Source organism: Pogona vitticeps, chromosome 3 (assembly GCF_051106095.1).
Source record: "Pogona vitticeps strain Pit_001003342236 chromosome 3, PviZW2.1, whole genome shotgun sequence".
In the NCBI taxonomy this organism is placed as follows: domain Eukaryota; kingdom Metazoa; phylum Chordata; class Lepidosauria; order Squamata; family Agamidae; genus Pogona; species Pogona vitticeps.
In genome coordinates, this window is record NC_135785.1 from 63,744,837 (window position 1) to 63,764,449 (window position 19,613).

The window sequence follows — 19,613 nt, forward strand, 5'->3', positions numbered from 1 at the left end:
CCAACGAAGGGGTTCTCATAGGAACATATCCTTTTTAAAAACCTTTTAAAAAGTGTTCTAAAATTGTTTTATTCAGTTGTCAATATGCAATATGGCCACTGACCAGTGCAGGTTTTTTATTAATTATTTTTTATAAATGCTATGTAGATATACCAAATGGCAAGCAACCCACAAAGATTACATTAAATGCTTGATTATGAAGCCCACAAAGAATTAAATTAAAAATGAACTATAATGATAACTGTGTAGGGGACTCAGTGAAGTGCATACCACAACAGCTTATGCCAAATAAAACCTGCTAGTCTTGAAAGTGCCAAAATAGTTTCCCCCTTCATAAGTTACTTTTGAACCACAACTTCCCATTTCCCTCTAAATTTTTTGGGCATATATCAGAACTTCTTCATTGCATCAGTTGAGATTGCAGATTTTTATTTGCATTTTTTTTTTGTTCCAGTAAAATTTATTCTGTAAAAGCAAACTGGACCTCTCTTTGCAGGTGGGATGGCTTTATGTGCTCACTAGCCATCAAAAAAAAATCACTAGATTGAGGCATGAGTGCCAAGCCTTCCAATCTGTTCTCTACCAGCACTTTGGTTTTGCATCTAATCATGCTGGATATAACAGTAAGATTCATGAAGCTTGCTCCAGTCAAAGACAAATGTGCAGACTGGTCAATCTTTGGCAAAAGCATATTGTGAATGTAAATTAACAGGCTAGTGCCAATATATGTGCTATGTTGCATGAGTGGCCCCTAGTGGACAACAGCATGTTATTCCTTTTGAATACAAACGGAAGATATTTTTTGCATGAGAACCCCAAAAGGGAATGAGGTTCTCACATAGCCTTTCAAATAATGCTAACAGTCCATCATTATATAAAGGTCAAAAGGTCTGGCTTTATCTCAGCTTGCAGAGATACTGAATTCAATCCAATTTGTGCCCTTCTTTGAAACCAATGACCCATATTAGTGTTGACTAACTAGTTCTGTTCACTTCAGTGGGTCTATTTTAATTGGAATTAAATTGGATTCAGCTCAGAGTCACTGAATAGACACTGCTCGTCTTAGACTAAGTTGTGATGATGACACATATACACACACATTAAAAACAGAGCCATCATTTTTATCTTTATTTTTTTTAAAAAAAATTCTAAAATAGCAACTGATTGAAAAGACACACAGACAACAAACAGATTTTTTTTTAATAACAAGAAGCACAATAATAGAATAATTATATGGTTATTCAAATGAACCCTTTGGATCTGAAATCATCTGCTTGTATACTGAATTTCTGTGTTACAACACAGAAAGGTATAGTACAATGAGTTCTGGTACTTCAGTGAAGACACAGGATTGTGTGGCATGGACACAGGGATAAAAGAGTCAACTGCTACACTGCTGGTACCTTTCCCGCTGGTGCTTCCAGGAGTCAGGGCACCAGATTACCAAGGCTTTGTCAACATCTTCTCCCTGTCTTAATGCCCAAATTTTTACACTTTTGCAGCACCAATAATGTCAGAAGGGGACAGAGACATCACAAAGCACGTTAAAGGGGCAGGAGTATCATATACCCTGGCCCAATACCCTTTGGGTGAAGACGTTTACCAATTGGAAGCAACAAATATGAGTGCTATACTGCCAGACTAATAAAACTAGTGGTAAGCAGTACACAGATTCCTTCTTTCAGAGACCCTGCAACCTGTGAGCTCTTTGCACTAGCACTGTATATAAGAAGCTGGTTCAATTAATGCATTAATATGTGACATAGGTGGTGTTTAGCTTAGATAAACTTTTGCATGAAGATGTAAGAACCTGTTCTGACTCAGTACAAACACCACAGGAGGTGAGTCTGCCCCTCGGAAGAACCACTGTACTCTAAAGACTCCTAGCGGACATCTTCCCACCTGACATTATCTAGCCATGATGGACCTCCTTCTTAGGCTCATTTTGACTTGGTATCAAATCAGTGGGTCATATCCCAAGCCTTGCTTTGAAACATAAGTTTTAAATACTACAACTTGCAAAAGTGCCCCATCAGCATAACCATTGGTCAGATTATCTCAAGAGTGTACTGTAATCCAAAAAGGTAAACTTTTCAAGCTCTGATGTCAGATGCATGCACTAGACAGAAAAGCAACAGCATTTTCCCTGTGAAAAATTAGTCTTTTGTTGCTGAGAAAAAAATGGCACTTCCACACAGTAGACTTGCTAGCTGTGACATAGATGTTTACAGATCTTGCAAGGAGTAATGTGTGTGCTCATTTAGTGCATCAGGAAATGATTGTCTAGAATTGTCCTTGGATAGTACAAGTGTCAAGCCCATCTACAGTCTTTGTGCCATTTACTATGATAACAGCACCATTTGGGTGACATAGAAAGAGCCTACCTAAAGAGTGGAAAGCATTGTGAGTACATTCAGGTGTTCCCTTGGGCAACAGCATTGTTGTTGTCGTTTAGTCGTTAAGTTGTGTCCGACTCTTTGTGACCCCCATGGACCAGAGCATGCCAGGCCCTCCTGTCTTCCACTGTATGCAGGCAACAGCATACAGCTGGCTAATTCTTCAATTCCAGAAGTGTTGCAGCGCAAACTTTCTGATGAGCAAAATGACCCAATGGTCCTTTTAGGGCCACAAATGACAATTTTTAACATTAACTTGTTTTTAATTTTTACCTATATTTCATATGCATCCATAATTTTAAATTGTGCAACACTCTGATATTAGTAAAGAGAAAGAGGGGATAATTTAATATTGTTTGTCCTTAAATGCTACCAAATCACTTCCAACTTACTTATGGTGACCCTTACAGGGTTCTCAAGGTTTTTGATACATTTATTGCCACACATATCCTACTGAGTTTTCATGTTCAAGCAACAACCTGAATCCAGGTCCAAACTCTATCCACTACACAACCCTGGCTCTCCTATTGCATACTGACTGAAATCCTGTTGCTTTGCATAAACCAAATTGTAAATTTCCATCTGTTCCTCCCAAAGTGCCCAGTCACAATTTTCGGTACATGTGTGCCACGTCAGCCCACATGTGTGTGCCTCCAACAGTCAAAGCATGGGCAGTTTATTGGGGAGGAATGGACCAAAAATTATAATCAGGCTTATGCCAAGCGATAGGATTTTGAACAGTAGTTTCTCTCTTTTTTATACAGCCTGCCTTGAAGATTATGCATAGTCAGATTTCAAGGTTAAAATTCATGATCTGGACAAAGTCATGCCATGCATTTAAAGAAGGAAATTCTCTCAGTCTTTCAAATAATGTTTGTGCAGTAGCATTCACAATACTGTGGAAAACTTTTCCTTTTTGCTTCTTCACTTAAATTTAAGATACTTACAACATAATCATTATTCTCAATACTATATAGTATATAAAATTATGAGGTACCTGCTCAGATAGGCAACTGAATATGCATATTAATCAGAAGCTCTGCCAAGCAAGTAAAGCACATGGGAACCATTGTTTTAAACCCATTTTGGAAAACACAAGAGAAAGCATTATTCTTTTATTGTGCTTTAAACCACCTTCAGTTTAGTCGTAGCAATTTAAGAAGTAACTTTGTGGGCTGACCTTTTGATACTAATCCACAAAGCGAGGATCCATCCATGTCAGGTTCAGGTTGTGTCCCTGTGTACAGTGGGACATGTCTCTACAGCTGTGTGTGCACAGCTCAAAGCTTGGGAAATTTTTGGGAAGACAGCTCCAAGAATCAGCTTGGCCTGTGGGGTGTTTGTTTGTTTGTTAAGTTTTAGTTTTAGTCCAAAAAGTAACTTCCTCACACTCTAGTACACCGGCCTTTTTCAACAACACTAGGAAGTTATTTTATGCAGAAAAGTTCTGTGTTTTTCCATGAGCACTAGTATTTGACTTAAGCAGAGAGATGTGCACCTTCCACCAGCATTTTATTGCCTGGTTCCCATAAACTTCTCTTGAGTTTTCTTCATTGGTTAGAAGTAAGTTCTTCTCTGAAGGTAAAGTCTAACCTGAACCTCTGAATTTACCTTGTCTCCCCCAGTACAACAATCTCCATTGTACATCAAAAAGCAACATTAAACACATCGGTCTTGAAACAATACTCTATCGATAAGAGGAAATCCTTGACAATGTGACACCAAAGTAGAAATACACAAAAGCATCCATATGTACAGCCAACATTTTCATGAAATCAGTGGAGTTAGAAGTGATGTCTCCACCTTGTTAATTCTCTTTGCTACACAGTGCAATCCTGCTAAAAGGAGCGAATATCCTTATTTGAACAAAGGCCATGTTGGGATATGGCTCAGGTCCATCATTTCATCTAGACAGCATGAACACAGTATAATACTTGCTGTGGTTCTCCTTATCTGGACCGTTTCTCTACTGGCGATAGAACGCTGTAGTTCATAAATGGCCAGTTCTAGTCACAAGTCCATTTCTGATACTGCAGTTTCCTAACTAGCACCCTTCTTCTCCCATTCCTGCAAAAGAGAGAAAGAAGAACAATGTACAGTACACATAAGAGTTTGTCATGATTTGTTTTTAAAAAGCCATCAGCCACCATCCCCTAGCCTTGAGATGGAACTACTGCAGGCAGATGTAAAACAGGTATTCTGCCCAAATCCCTTACCTTAGCTTTCTGTAGAACTGTTCCTTTTGCTGTGACCATGATTGACAATGGCCGGTTTTTTAATGCCATTGCTGAATTGACAGGTGAGTTTTCTGTGCTATTCATAGGGTTGGCAGCTTTCATCTGTACTCATGGGAAAAGGAAGTAGTTGTGGTCAGACAGATTATATTGGTTATATACTAAAATAATCATACAGTTGCCATATATTTGATCAGTTGCGTGACTGGAGATCAGGAAGTGCTCCTTGCCTTGGCTTCTGGTAGTTGATGCTTTGTGATACTGAAAGGGCAGATTAAAGTCATACCTGAACTTTTGTTTTATAACTTTTAAATCTTTTTAAATAAACCTTTTATATTTTACCCAAGTGTGATTCTTGGGGACAAGGGTATGAGTGCCTAAGAAAAGTGCCTTAGCCACAAGGACTCTGTTTTCTATATTTGTTCTTTGGGTGCCCTACCTGGTAAGACTGGTGTGCAAGGTTTAAAGTACACAGCTAAAGAGTATTTAAACCCCAATAAGGGAGAAATTGGAAATCTAGGGTTAGATGCTTGCTCATATTTCCTCACTCACACACCTTCTATGTCTCAAAAACCTAGGAATAAAGGATGGTGGATGCTGGGAACTAGAGTCCTCTAATGGAAAGACCCCTGACACCAACTAACACAGCTATCTATTTGAAAATAGATTTAGCAAGATCACTGTTTCCTACATTTTCTTCACAACAGCTCTGTGAGGTAGGGGTGTTGTATGTGGGGGGGGGGGAGAGGGAGAGGGAGGGAGGGAGAGAGAAGGCTACAAGTGAGCTCCTCAACAGAACAGGAACATGAACGTGGATCTCTTGAATGCCAGTCCATTCGAGCCATTGCCTACACTGGCTTCGTTTGGATTTTAAACAGTGATATTGGGGGAAAGGGTGAAGTACCCTTTGCTTAGGGCTGATGTCTTGCAACAATTCAGCCGCCTCCTTGGCCTCTTTAAACTTCCCTTTTTAAAAAACAAAACAAAAACAACAGTGAGATCCAGTCACCTGATCTCATGTATCCTGGCATATAATTTGAAAAAGTTGCAGGTTTTCATTGGTTCTCTGTGCTAGAAAGGGTCCTATTGCTGCGGTTATTTTGAACAGCCTGCTAGGTACCTTGGGGCTTGCGTTCTCCAGGTGTGTGGTGTCCACAGCTGTCCCAAGGGTAACAGGACCAGATTCTGCTTTCCTGAGGTTCTCCTTCACTTCCACCAAGCTCAGCTCTAAGTCCACACGCTGGTCTTCCTTCCGCTTGCACTCCTCTTCTATTTCCTTCAGGTTTTGCTCCATGGTAGACAAAAGTCTCTTATCTGCACATGGGATTGCAAAGCTAGTAAGTGATGGGCATGGCACAGGGTACTTTGCGCCCCCTTTGAAGCAGGTGCTACCACTCTGGCTCTTGCCTTTAGGCTTTGAGTGACAAAAGGAACGTCTAGCTTCAAGGCCTAGAGAAATGTGAGCAAGATCAAGACTCCCAACACCAGCTTAAGAATCTGGATCTCTGAAACATTCCTCATTTTAAAGGCTACAACTCCCATTCTTCCACCATCCAGCATGGCCACCACTGGAAACTGGACCACAAAGAGAGAGACAGAAAAAAAGAATGAACTAAGGATTCTGCTTAGTTCTCATCCCACTGGCTCATGAAACACGACAGCACATCATGCTTACAGAAATTGGCTCTTCCCAAGTGGAAATGAAAGGTGGGTGGCTCAGGATGTTTACCTGTGCAATTAGCCATCATCTCTTTCAGGTCCCTTTTTTCTTTCCGAAGCTGTGCCAGCTGAGAGCGGATTTCTTCTTTTTCCTTCTCCAAGCGATCTCTTTCCTCTGAGTACCTCTTCACCTCCGCCTCTGTCCGATTCTTGCCAAGTTTGGTTTCTACAGGTGCTGGAGACACAGAAGTGGGACAAGCTTGAGCATTGTGGCAGCTACACAACAGGACTGCAGGAAGCTCTCCATAGCATGGCAGCTCAATAAACTGGCAGAATGATTTTATTTAGAATGTCTTAGATGCATTGCAACTTTTATGTTATTTAGGGGATGGATGGAGGCACACATAGTTGTCCTGCTCTTCATCCTTACCATAACATCAAGAGTGAGGTCAGGCTGAGAGAGCAGATGAAGGTTACCCATTAAGGTGCATGGCTGAATGGTTTGAACTGAATGGTAGGAACTCAGAGCACCTGTGTTGTAGCACATCATGGCAATCACTACATCACATTAGCTCTCACTTGTACAACATACGTGATCCTTCACCATCAGACTCTTGGCCAAAGAGATGTTATTGTGCCCGGTAAACCCACCTGTACTGATCACCTTGAAATGGTCTGTTTTGTCTTTAAGGGCAGCTATAATTTTAGTGGCAGTCTTAATCTCAGGGCCACTCTGAGGAAAGGCAATTTGCTGTTGCTGAGTCTGGATTTTTACTGTCGTTATCCGTGGTGGCAGCTGATCGTCTCCATCTGGAAGCCTCTGTTGGGGAAGCAGGATGAGAAAGACAATTCTAGAAATCAAGCAACAGTGAACGATTGAAACTCACTATCCACTTTCCACAGCACCCCTCTATTCCCCTGCTGACACAACAGCTGCCATATCACTGCAAGCAAAGTGTACAGTTGGTTTGGTGCTGTTGATGAATTACTGGGTGGGTCCCCAATGCAAGCCCTTGCCAAGCCCTAATTTAGGATTCAAACATCTGCCTTTTAACAACTGTCAGACAGTTTTTCCGCCTAACCTTTGTAGTACTATCTGCTTTGGCTAACAGTGGTTTCCTGGATCTCAGGCAGAGATCTTTCTCATCACCACCTACCAATCCTTTAAAGCAGATGTTTTGTCCAGTAACAGAGGCAGGACTTTTTGTAGCACATTATTAAAAACCAAAACAAGAACAAGGATGATCAGGACAACAGCAGTAACACAGCCATTCAGCCTATGCCAAACCCTTACTGTAACTGTTCCTCACTGCTACCTCCTGATCCTTTTTAGAGGATGCCTTCCCATTCCTGGTTATACTTCCAGCTGTCTTCAAAGAGACAATACATGCTGCACCAAAGATGTCAGGGACCGAGCCTGGAACTTTCTGGGCGCCAAGCATGTGCTCTCGCATTTGCTTCTGTGCCATACCTGGTCTAGCATGTCCAAGGACTTTGTGTTCAGATCTCCTTCTTTATGCAGTATGGGTCCATCATTCTCAGAGTCAGCTGAGCCTTTACTAATGGATTCTTGTAAAGATGGAGAAACCGAAGGGGTCGGTTGATCCTGCGTCTTGCCACCGGAATGCAGGAAGGAATCAATTGGTGTGAGGTCAAGATAGACTCTGTCCTGTTCCCCTTTGCATTTGCTTTCATTCTGGGGTGCCTCATCCTGAGAAAGATTAATCACACCTTCTTTTAGGAACTCCAAACCAGAATGTTCTGAATGAGCCTCATTCACCAATAAGAATTCAAAATTCTCACATATTATTAGATAGTAATGACACTACAAATGTTACTACGGCAATGGATCTAAAATTAGCATTTCAGCATTAATTATTAAAACAATTGCCTAGAGCAGATAGAAGAAAGTTGCTTTTTAGATGTCAATTCTCAGAATACACAGGCTAGCATGGTCAGTAGCCAGTCTGTCCTGTGTATTCTAGATATTTTGGCCCCATCTCTATGCCTAACAGCAAGAAAGGGTATGAAAATGAAACAGGACACATTTTGAACATACACTCTTTTTTAACTTTTAAAAAGCTATTTTTAAATAAAACAATATCTATGTAAGTAGTGTTTCCTAGGAAACAAAATGGCATTCTCTAAAAAACCCTCACCGTTGTTGCATCTGGAACATCCACATCATCATAAAGTTCTTCTTCCTCCTTTCCCTTTGGCAAATTGTCGATATATGTGTTGGGCTCAGAGAATTTCCTTTGCATTAAACTGAAAAAGATGAAAATGCATATGCTGTCAAAAGATGCATGCGATGATGCTGTTGTCCTAGACTACAATCCTCTAAAAGCTTTTCATGTGTCATTCATTATCCTCAGCTATCGGAAATGTCATGGCATTTGCTGCTCCTGACTACTGTTTTCTATCTAATGTCCACAAGTATGCCATGTAACAAAGAAGCCATGCTGTAAATCCTGCCAACGCTTTTCACATTTCTATTTACTTGCCTACCTGTACCCAACCTTTTTAAATAAGTGGGTCAATGACATTCTCTAACCCCCATGCCATATTTCTTGTGAGCAAAAGTTGAAGTCTTCAAAGTAGCAGGGATACAGTAGAGTAGTGGTCCCCATTTTGTAACCATGCAAGGTATCAAGATGGGGGTGGGGCTTGGTCCTTAATGGGACGTTATAATTTGTTTTACAAATTAGCAGCTCCACTGAGCAGATGAAAGATGATGGGACTCATTTATTGATGTGGGTCAACCTGTCAACATTCTCGGACTCTCCCTGAGAGCATGTTTGGGGAGTTCACCATCACGAGTTGCTGCAAATCAGAATGTTGTCTATAACTAAAACCTTCTCTTTCAGAACAAAATATTCATATGCATTTCTAGCGGTTGGATCACAAGGGATGTTGGTACAGCAAACACATTGTACCAGCTTGTATATTAGTTATTCCAAATTCAGCAAAAGCCCCAATATGCAATCCAAATTCATTGCAACCCTTGGAAAAGTTACTGTTTCGGATGACAACTCCAAGGATTCTGGAAGGTTGTTCGAAAAATAATTATTTACCCTTGCTTTTGTTTATAACACCCAAGAACTGCTGAAATCACTCACTCGGTTTTGAGCAGCAAAATATTAAGACAGGAGAAAGGTATTTGTGATGGCTTCAGAGATGGGATATTCTCTGCTAATCTTTTTTTTTTTTTTTTTTTAAACACTGGAGTATTTGTATCCATAATTAATGTTGTGTCTTGGTTTTAAAGTAGGGGAAAATGCGATCCACTTTAAGATCATAATGGTACACAGGTTTAAAATGTAGAACTTATACAGTAAATAAAGAGAACAGAATTTGTCCGCTGTTGACCAGGAGGGATTAACACTCACGCTGACATCAAGATCTTAAGCTGGTGGAGAAATGTGGGGAACAAAGCAAGACATTATGTTTCACCCACATAATTTTTCTGCAAACTAAAACTGTGGTCAATAAAAAAGTTAGTTCCTCGACCAAACATTAATTTGCATGTCAGGAGAGACTGTAATTACTAACACTGTTTTGTTAAAGTCACTGCCATCTCAGGCAGCTAGTATTTCATCTGAATGCACCTCATATGGTAGATATTTATATATTATATAGTGAAGCCAACTCTCCTCTGTTTGCTTCTTTTTGCTACTAATTATAATTCAGTCAAATTGTTCATTTACCCTTTCCCAGGAAATGCGTTCCCCCCCCCCCCATCAGAGTCAATCACTACTGGTAATTAACTCAAGGAAAGGGGTCTGGATCTCAAATTTGCTACCCAAGTCACTTACAGTAATGAATTCTTTGCTGCACTGACAATGCAGGAAACCCTGTCAGCATCAACGTAATCATAGGTGAGTTCTTCAGGGTCTGTTCTGGAGCCAGATTCTGACAGAAGGAGGCCAAGCCAGTGACCCATTTCTTCACCAGACTTGGCCTACAAAATAACCACAAATGTCAAAGAAAACATCAGTCATCACTGCTGCAGGTCATATTTATCACAAGGGACTTTGAAAGCTTTCAATCTGGAAAATGGGCTGGATCCAATTTTTTTTTACAGAAATGGCAGGAGGATGGAGATATTTCTCCCCTCTTGTTCTGGGTTCCAGCAGCCCTTTCAAATCCAGAGCTAGCCCAGGATATTTTACTGGCTTAGGGATAACAACAAACAGCAGCCTGATCTTGATGCATGGAAGCACATCACATCAAGGCAAGGCAACAACTCACCTATGGCTAGTTTTTTTGACAGCCAAAAGAGGGGGGGAAATCACATTATCCCTCCGTAGTAATAGATATACCACAATGCTAAATCTAAACGTTTGCTGCCCTTTCACAAAACTCCAAATTGACTGCCTGAAAACAGTCACCTCACACTGGCTAATGGCATGGCTTGTCCTGTCCAAGAGCTAGAGAATCCTGAACCATGGAGTGGGCTGTGGAGTATGTGGCTGAGAAGGAAAGATGGACTCCCCAAATAGTATGGAGGCAGCTTGAATGAATGGGAGCAGGGAAGCCTATCATCATTGGCCCAGCCGCTTCCATTGATGCTTCTTTGGATCCAACCTGCAGCATGTAGAATATCTGGAAAGGGATCCAGTGTGAGCTGTATTTAAGATTCAACTTGCCATAATGTGTAGAACCGTTTCAATTTTTGGAAAACTGAGTTTCCTCTCTGTCAAGGCTTAATTTGTCTTGCAAGAGTAAGCGACAGCTTGATGATGGTGGGATGGGTGGGGAACCAGAAGAACTATGCTTCAGTGAGGCAGAGCTTCAAGTAAACATCAGTCATTTCACTTTTTTGGGCATGCCAGAAAAATGCACCAAGTAGACTTTCTAACTTCCGTCACTAGATGTGCCCCAAAAGTAACTGCTATAAAACTATGGTGGGGAAGGAGAGCACCTTGCAGGTAAATACCCTGAAGGAACCCATGGAAATTTATTTCAAAAGTTGTAGCTGGCCTGAATTGCAATGCTGAACTTAAATTCACCTTACTTGAATCAGTTTTTAGAATTGTCTTTAATTTTGGTTGCCAACAACCTCAGTGCTCCATCAGCTCAACAAAACAACATTCAGAGTCTCTGGCAGTCTGTGGGAAGCCTGTTCTTGGCTGCATATAGTTCTCCCACTACAAAAAGCAGGAAGTCTGTCACATTTTCCTACTACTCCTCTTGTGGTGGTGATGTCAGAGGAACCAAGATTAGAGGTAAACAGAAAAGGAAAACAACTTTGATTCAAGGCAAGTGAAAGGAATGGACATGAGCAACCTGCTCCTCTTTTGTCTCAGCTTTTCAACAGCTGCAAATTGAAGGTAATACACCACTGAAATTATGTTGATAATTTTAAAATGAAAGATATATTTTTCTTTTCAGTGGAGAAAACCCATTACTTTATCACCGGTTGGCACCTGTCAGTCTGTTGAGTGCAGTAGAGCGAGGTGTTTCTACAAAGGCAGAGTAAGAGCATTTTAAAAAAATTATTGTATAATAAACGGCCAGGTTCAAGGCTCATGGCTTCCTTGCACAGCACTTTGCATGCATTGGGACTATTTAATTTTCTGAGATGAAGCCGTGGCAGGAAGCATTGAGTGAACAAGGAGGCTGCATCCACACCAATAAGCTGTGAACTGTCTTGCAGAGTAGGGAGCCTATGGCCACGGCCTGGAAGCCACATGTGATTCTTGGCTGGATTTCAGGACACACACTCCCAGAGTGATCAGAATCTCCAGTTCCTTTCCTCCTCTGGCCCTGGGTTCTGCCTGCCCTGTTGCTCTCATGACATCATCAGTCTCTTCCTGTGTGATCTGCTCCTAATATTTTAGTTTCTTTTTCCTTTTTTGAGTGAGCATTTTGCTGGGTTTGGGGTTTTTTTTTTGAGAGAGAGAGAGAGAGAACGGCAGCTCAACATGGGATAGCAGTGAGAGCATCCAAAATATTTAAAAGAAGCAAGCATTCAGCATGTTTTTTTTTAAATACTCCACTCAAGGGTTGGAAAAAAAAGGGGAGAACTAAAAAAGGCACAATAGAAGGAGATAGAAGAAATCCTTTGCAAGGTGTTCATCAGCTGCATTTGTTCTGAATTGCCTGACTCACGTTCTGAACTGTAAAACTGCTCTCCTCACAGATCTGACTAGAAGCAAGTTAGGAAAGTTACTTTTTAAAATGTTACTTTTAAAAAAGAATTTTATATATAGCTCAGTGTGAACTCCCTCAGAACTAATGAGTCAGATTTAATGTAGCCAAAGACATATTTATTTATTGTATTTGTGCTTTATTACATCTTGGTTGCTTTTGTTTTATTTTGTTTTATTTTGTCATATCAAGTATGTCTTTTTTTCTTATTTAGTTGTTGTATCTGCTTAAGTATGCAAATCTCCGGGAATAGTATTTCACTAAGTCACGTGATCAATCAATCAATCAATCAATCAATCAATCAATCAATCAGTCTCTTCTTCTCATTCCTTCTGGGAGGAGACATCAAAAAAGTAAGGGGCTAAAATTTGGAAAAAAAGCCAAATCTCATAATGTCCCCAAAATGAACCTAAAAAAATACAGAGAGAGAAAGAGTGAGATAGATTTATTATATAGAAAGTAATCATGCTACCAATCATTAATTTGTTTGTAAAAGGAAAGTCATTGTGCACTTCTAACTTCAAGTGCCTCATAATTACAAAAGAACTGTTACAGGCAATGTTGTTACTTGTGCGTTACTTCCAAGCTCTAGGCTAGCAAGAGTGTGCACTTCAGCCAAACAGAGAAACAGAACTAGCCCTACTCAACCAATAAAGATCACAGCCAAACATTCCTACCTGTTTATAAGCAGGTTAATCTCAGAAGCAGATTTATTAAGTGAGAAAGAGAAAGGAAAAAAGGGGATCCAGAAAGAGTGAGTGAGGGAGCCCTCACCAATTGCTCTGACCCGGTCCCGCATGTATTACTTCTGGAAGAATAAGCCCTCAGATCTAAAAAAAAAGGTTCTATGTCCCATTTTGTTAGATGTAGAACATAAATTCTTTTATTGTTATTCTGCTGTATCTTAAGCTGGTTTGCTTACAACATTGCTATTTGTTTTTTCAATTACTGTTGTCATTTTGTTTCTGTATGCTGCTTCAAAGAGAGATCTTAGAAATTTTAGAAACAAATCAACAAAACAAAAACATTTCCTTCTATTAAAAAAAATATCTCTGCATTACATTTGCACGCAGCTCAATAAAAACAGCTTCAGGGACAGGCTACACTCGTAAGGAAAATCTGCTGTCAAGACCAACCTGCTGAATGGTGTGTGTTACAGCCAGAGTTAGTTAAAGTTAGTTTCTTGGCACAACAATTCACAGAACACCCCAGCTGAGAGCTATTGTCCAAAATCATAACCTGTTCAAACTCTGAATAAGATAGTACATTGAGCAATGATGTTGCATGCAACTATCTTCTAAAAAGAGGGATTACCCATACCTCCAGCATGGCCCGTTCTTCGCCGTTCTGCAGGATACGGAATGAGTAGAGATGGTCAGGACTTGGGTCTGGGACAACTTCACAGCCCAACAAGTTCAGAGGCTGCTGAGCAGTTTTGCTTCTGTTCTTATCCTGATAGAAATGGAGCTGCCCATCTTTCACATAGCACCACCGGGATCTCCACTGGCTATTGACTAGTACATTCAGGTATGCTGTAAATAAGGATAAGTTTGCTTAGGAGCATTCCCATCCTCCCGGGACCTGAGACTCTTGTAAAAGTGTTTCTTTTGATAGCTTCTGCCATCTGATCTAGTTTCGATTAATGACAAGAAAGTTCTACCCATATACAGCAGACTCATGGATAAAAAAAACATGAAGAATGTGATCCAGCTTCTGATAAAAAGGGGCATTCAATATATATATATATGTTATCCAAAGGTGGTCCAAATCTGACATTTGAATAGATTTTGAGCAGGAAATATGGAAGTTTATTGATGAAAAATTCTTTGAAATTCTACAACTGAGAATTCAGTACATTATTCATTCGCTTTCTTTTTGGGGGAAAAGAGAAAAGTTACACAGCAGCCTTCTTAGTACTTCTTAATATTTTTGTAGTCTCAAAGGCTAGACTGGTGCTGCACCTCTGGGTTATTAGGGGGCTTATGGACTGAGGAGAGGGAACACTCCACCCCATTTCAGGGTGAGACCTACACGTACTGCTTGGCCCACATGCTGACAGATTCTGAAACATCCTCCATGTTTCTAGTGGGAGGGATCAAAACAAAACACGTTTCTTAGGGATTTCTTTTAGGTCACTTACTACAAGTTTCCAAAGATCTCTCAGGACTGTCGAGTGAGGCAGATTTCTTTCTCCCAAGATTCATCAGGTTGCTCAGCTTTAAACCAGATGTGCCTTTCTTCTTAGCTAAGAGAGCAAAGGAGAGAACAAGAAGAGAGAGGAAGAGAAATAAATAAACTCGTACATATCAGGCACGTGCCGAACTGTTCTACTAAGTATCTGAAAACAATGGTCAGCAGTAGAGGTGGACAGGAACCCCTGCATCAGCGGTTCATCCCAGTTTGCTTCCCACTGCAACAGGGGTTTGGCGGTTTGGTGCCCTGCCCCCTTTGGTGGGCACCCACTCAGAAGCAGCATCCTGGCTTCCTCCAAACACTGCCTCAGAGTGGGCACCTGCTGGAAGGGGTGTGGTGCTGAACCGCAGAAACCTGTTGCAGTGAGAAACAAGCCTGGATGGACTGCCAAACCAGCAGTTTGCACCGTGCTCTAATCAGCAGGCACATCAGAAATAATTTTTAATTTAATTAGTGAACTACATAATCAGAAAGATTAATACTGGCCATTTGCATAACTTCAACAAAGTATGAATTAATGTGGCATTCTTAAAAAAATATATTGCACTAAACATGGACTTGGTTGTCCATAGGCCTTCACCAGCTAAGGGGCTAGGCATAGATGCCTTCCTGTAACTCACGAGAAAACCAAGAAAGGGGACTTTATTTTTCCACCAACAGATATTTGCTTCTGTGATGCTGGCTCAGTTAGAGAGTGGCAATGATCAAGTATGGTAACTTCAGAGAATGTTGTTTAGAGATGGGAAAAGTATATAAGACTGTGGGGTGGGGGAGGTTCTTGAAAGGTTCCACCACCTATTGAATTAGTTCAGAGTCATGGATCAAAATGGGACTTTCTTGTCCTTTCACTTTCTAACCCATGCCTATGACATCCACCCACCTATGCAAGCAAAACAAAAAAGGCATTACTGCAAGGCTGGTGGGGGAGGAGTAACCAGTGTCACTGTTTCTAGGGAGGTAGGCAAATCTCTTGTGATCATTCTAAACAAACCCAGAAATGTCATTTCCTGTTGGGATTCAGTGCTTTACTATTTTCTCTAGCTGAGGAAACTACAAAGCCCTAGCAAAAAAATAATGCCTCTGAGTTTAGAAGAATCATTTCACCTGGTGTTTGGCAGGCCTACTTCCTGCTCACACAGCTAAGAGGAGGTCTCTCTGATTAACTTCCCATCCCCATTTCACAAAAGTAAGAATTTTGTTTTGCTTGCACAAAGTAGCAAAGGTATCTATGCCATGTAGGATTTGTAGAAATTCCTTCACAAGGATTTGCAAAAACCACTCGTGGTCTTCCAGGTCCTCGCAGCAAATGCTTATAAAAGTCCAGATGATTTCTGAGGCAAATAGTGGTTATTCACCAGTCCCTAATGTGGCTACCTTTTTTCAAATCAAAGATTCTGTTTTGCTTTCCGTTAAATCTTTACCTCCTATTGTTAGCTCTCAAATTTATTCTCGGGGTAAATTCCCAAGATGTTTAAGAGTCTGTATGCAATGTTATGCTATGGTGCTCCTCTAATGTCCTGCCAAATGCTTAGGAGATCCTTACTACACGTATTCATGTGGTCAAAAATCTAGGTGAATGGATGCAGCCCTGCAGCTTCTAATGCATTAGACACAGACTGATCTGAAGTTCTCACACTCTTAAGCTTCATTGATTTTAGTGGAATTTCGTGGTTGTGGGACGTTGTCAGTTGTGTGTGTGCATCAAGTCACATCTGACTTATAGTGCCCCTAATAGGGTTTTGATATTTAAAGAGCGGTTTTACCAGTGACACCTTCTCAGTGAGTTTCCATAACCAAGCTGGGATTCCTACCCAGGTCTTCTGGGTCCTAGTCCCTCACTCTATTCATGACACAGGAGTGGGTGCCTCTGTGGGACTTTGTTCTTGGTGAATATATGCAGGAGTCTAGACTAAGAGTGAATTTCTGCTGTTGCTGGTCAGTAGGGACATGATTTCTTTGACATGCCACATTTTTTTCTGCAATCTGTGTTTGAGCCCATGGGTGGGTGGGTTTGAACATGTTTATGAGGAGTCTGGTGAGAAAGGTTAGATTACTCATAAACATGTCCAAACTTGCCTATGGGTGCAAATGTAGGTTGCAGAGAAAATGTGAAATGTCATAGAAATCCTCCCCCAACTGATCAGAGTGACAAAGTTCCCACTCAGAAATGGTTGGGGGAATTCTGGAAATCGTGATCCAGAAACAATAAAAAGACATTTCTCCTTCATTTAAAAAATGGACAAGAGAAACCAACGTCCCTATCTTTGCCTCTCAGTGTCAGATCAGATGCTATGCAGCAATTCCAGTGGGGGAAGGGACATCTCTCCCTCTGGTACTCAAGAAAACCAGTGCCGATCAAAGTAGATACTCTTGGACTACATGGACAAGAAGTGTAGCCTGGCATAGGGCAGCTTCATACTTTCCAAACATACTGTTTATTAAAGCACCTCTTCATTCCTGGTATGTGACTATACACATATCAAGGCAGTTTATTTCATTATTAATTCAAAGAAAATGTAACATAAGGCAGTGATATACAGTAGTTTCACTATACAAAAAGCAAAATCCTATAGGCATAAATTTATGCTGGTGTAATCCGGACCAAGAATTAGAAATATTTAATTTAAACTAATGGAAATCTTCCTATCCTCCATCCCCAATTTCAGGTCCAAGGCTCCCAATGACTGCCTTTTGCCCTGTGGAAGTCTTTTGGAGCCTCAGGAGCAGGGGAGGGGGAGCTTTTAATAGTAAAAAATTACCACTGGATTACTGTCACCAGGATTGAGACTGCTGTCAATCATCTGGCAGTGATCTTTGACTATTAAAGTCTCCCCCCCCCAGCTCCCCAGTTCTGAAGCTCCCAAAGGTTTCCCCAGAGCAAAAGGGAGCCCTAGGGAGGGTCGAAACCTGAAAGGGGGGGTAGAACAGGAAGCTTTTCATTATTACATATTAAGTATTTCTGGTGCCTGATCTGTGTTACACCAGTGTAAATTTACACCAACAAGTCTGTGCTTGGGAAACACAATGAACATCAAAGAAGTCCTAGCCGTTTCAGTACCAATCTGAAAGCTTTCTTTGACTGTCAGAGACAAGTGCTTTAATTCTTTTCCACTTGTCTCTTAACACTCATATTTCCTTCTTAAACCATTACCATCTTTAGTTTCTGTCAGTTCCATGTGACTATCAGTACTGCTTCCACTTTCTGATGCTACCACGTATCTCTCAGATGGCTCCGCCTGCAAAAAAGAGAGATAGGATGGAACCAAGGACACTGCTGCAATAAAGTATTATCTACATTACACCTGTGGCCTTATCATATATTCCTCAATTCCATTTCTGAACTCTATAATTCATGAAAATTTACATTTGTATCCATAAAGGCATTTCCATTGCAACTTATTGTTTGCCCTTTAAAAATTCTATCTAGAAATGTATTCAAACCATCCACCTTCCAGAACGGTTGCTCTTTCATTTGCGTTTCAGCAAGACTAAGTCTATACAATCTCTCTAAAACCAGATTTCTCTTGAGACAAACTTACTGGAAAAAATAGGTGGCTACAAATGACACGTAGAGTTTAAAGAATGGTAAAGAAGTTTGATGTTCTGCCAGTTGTGCTGCTCTCAGCAAACAAGAGCTGGCTTTTCTTCATATATTATGTTTCAGCCATTTTCCTATCTTGAGGATGGGAGTTACTTCCCTGTATAATCAGATTTAGGTTAAAAAACAGAATAATATGATGCAACTGAAACTTTTTTAAAGCTGCTCTTTCAATGTCACCTCCCTAAAGAGATGAGACGTACTTTCGGATAACTGAGCCGCTGAGAATCTGGAACATACTGGTTTCCTTCACACAGCCCATCTGGGTACACACCACTGGTTTCTTGGATTACCTATGGGGGGGAAAGAAGCAAGCTGTAAGCAGTGCCTTGTCCCATGGCCATTTCTGTCCTTTCCTTTCTCTTGATCTGCATTGTAAGCTTGTCTTGGTTAATCTGCACAAAGGTTGCATTCCTTCAAAAAGCTCCAGCAAATAAAGGAGCCTAGAGCAATGATACCGATAATGCCAGCATGGTCGGATCCAATGCCATCCTGAGCAAATGAATGATAGCTTCATATACAACAAGCCATATGCACTCCAGCAGATGTCAAGAAGTAGAAAATTCTACTCATGCAACATAGGATTGCCAACTCTTCTCCTCTTTTTAAAAACATTTTCCTTTTTGGCTATTAGTGGATAGTAAAAACATTATTAATCTCGATGCAATAAAATAACTTTTTTTTATTTCTGCAGATCAAGCAGCTAGTAAAAGCACCCAGTTTTTGGTTAGTCAAGTACCAAATCAACGTAAAAGAGTGAATGATTAAATGCTGCTTGACTCTTTAAATTAGAAGAATTGCCCCAGTGCTCTGTCCCTACCTCCTATCATGCATTTTATTACAGAAATGGGAAGCTTCCACACTGTTGCCCAGAAATGGCCTGCAGGGTTTCCCCATCCAGTTCTCCGACCTCTTCCCAAGGATGCTGCTGCCCATCCTCCACAGGCAAAAGCATCAGCAGATGATCAAACATAACACATTTGGGGGTGGAGCTAATCTCTAATCAGAAGCAGCCAAACAGCAAGAAGCTTCTCTCATAAATGGGCAGGAAAAATACTTGCTCCAATTACATTTTAAAATACTCAGGAACAGATTGTTTTCCCAGCTTCTAAATTCAATCTATCAGGTCCAGTTAAGGGTTCAAACCATTAGCCAAAATGTTTGCTACATCATTAATGTTCACAGAACTCCCTATTGCAGCCAGATCCACTATGGGAGAAAAATAAGGATATTTTACAAAAAGAGTTACAGAGAAGTTCAGATGTTTTAGGTCTCTTAATCCTATCTGAAACTAACTATGGAAAGTGAACTTTTCCATCTGGACCATTTTCTCATTCCTTCCCATGTTCCACAAGCATATCTTCCCTTGCTATAGAATTT

At 40.7% G+C, this 19,613-nt stretch overlaps 1 protein-coding gene across 4 annotated transcripts in view; it reads right to left on the reverse strand.

Moving 5' to 3' along the window:
* Positions 1-1,105: 1,105 nt before the first annotated feature.
* Positions 1,106-19,613, reverse strand: part of AFAP1L2 (actin filament associated protein 1 like 2) — a 99,969-nt gene continuing 81,461 nt past the window's right edge. For all 4 annotated transcript variants that reach the window (XM_072995521.2, XM_020779925.3, XM_078389568.1 and 1 more), the window contains 12 exons: positions 18,437-18,526; positions 17,787-17,871; positions 14,583-14,687; positions 13,763-13,974; positions 10,105-10,250; positions 8,449-8,557; positions 7,761-8,000; positions 6,941-7,109; positions 6,360-6,524; positions 5,751-5,944; positions 4,613-4,735; positions 1,106-4,463 (listed from right to left, as the gene is read on the reverse strand). In XM_072995521.2, the coding sequence (XP_072851622.1) occupies positions 4,437-4,463; positions 4,613-4,735; positions 5,751-5,944; positions 6,360-6,524; positions 6,941-7,109; positions 7,761-8,000; positions 8,449-8,557; positions 10,105-10,250; positions 13,763-13,974; positions 14,583-14,687; positions 17,787-17,871; positions 18,437-18,526 (1,665 nt within the window). In that variant the 3' untranslated portion in view covers positions 1,106-4,436. The remainder of the gene's footprint in view (positions 4,464-4,612; positions 4,736-5,750; positions 5,945-6,359; positions 6,525-6,940; positions 7,110-7,760; positions 8,001-8,448; positions 8,558-10,104; positions 10,251-13,762; positions 13,975-14,582; positions 14,688-17,786; positions 17,872-18,436; positions 18,527-19,613) is intronic.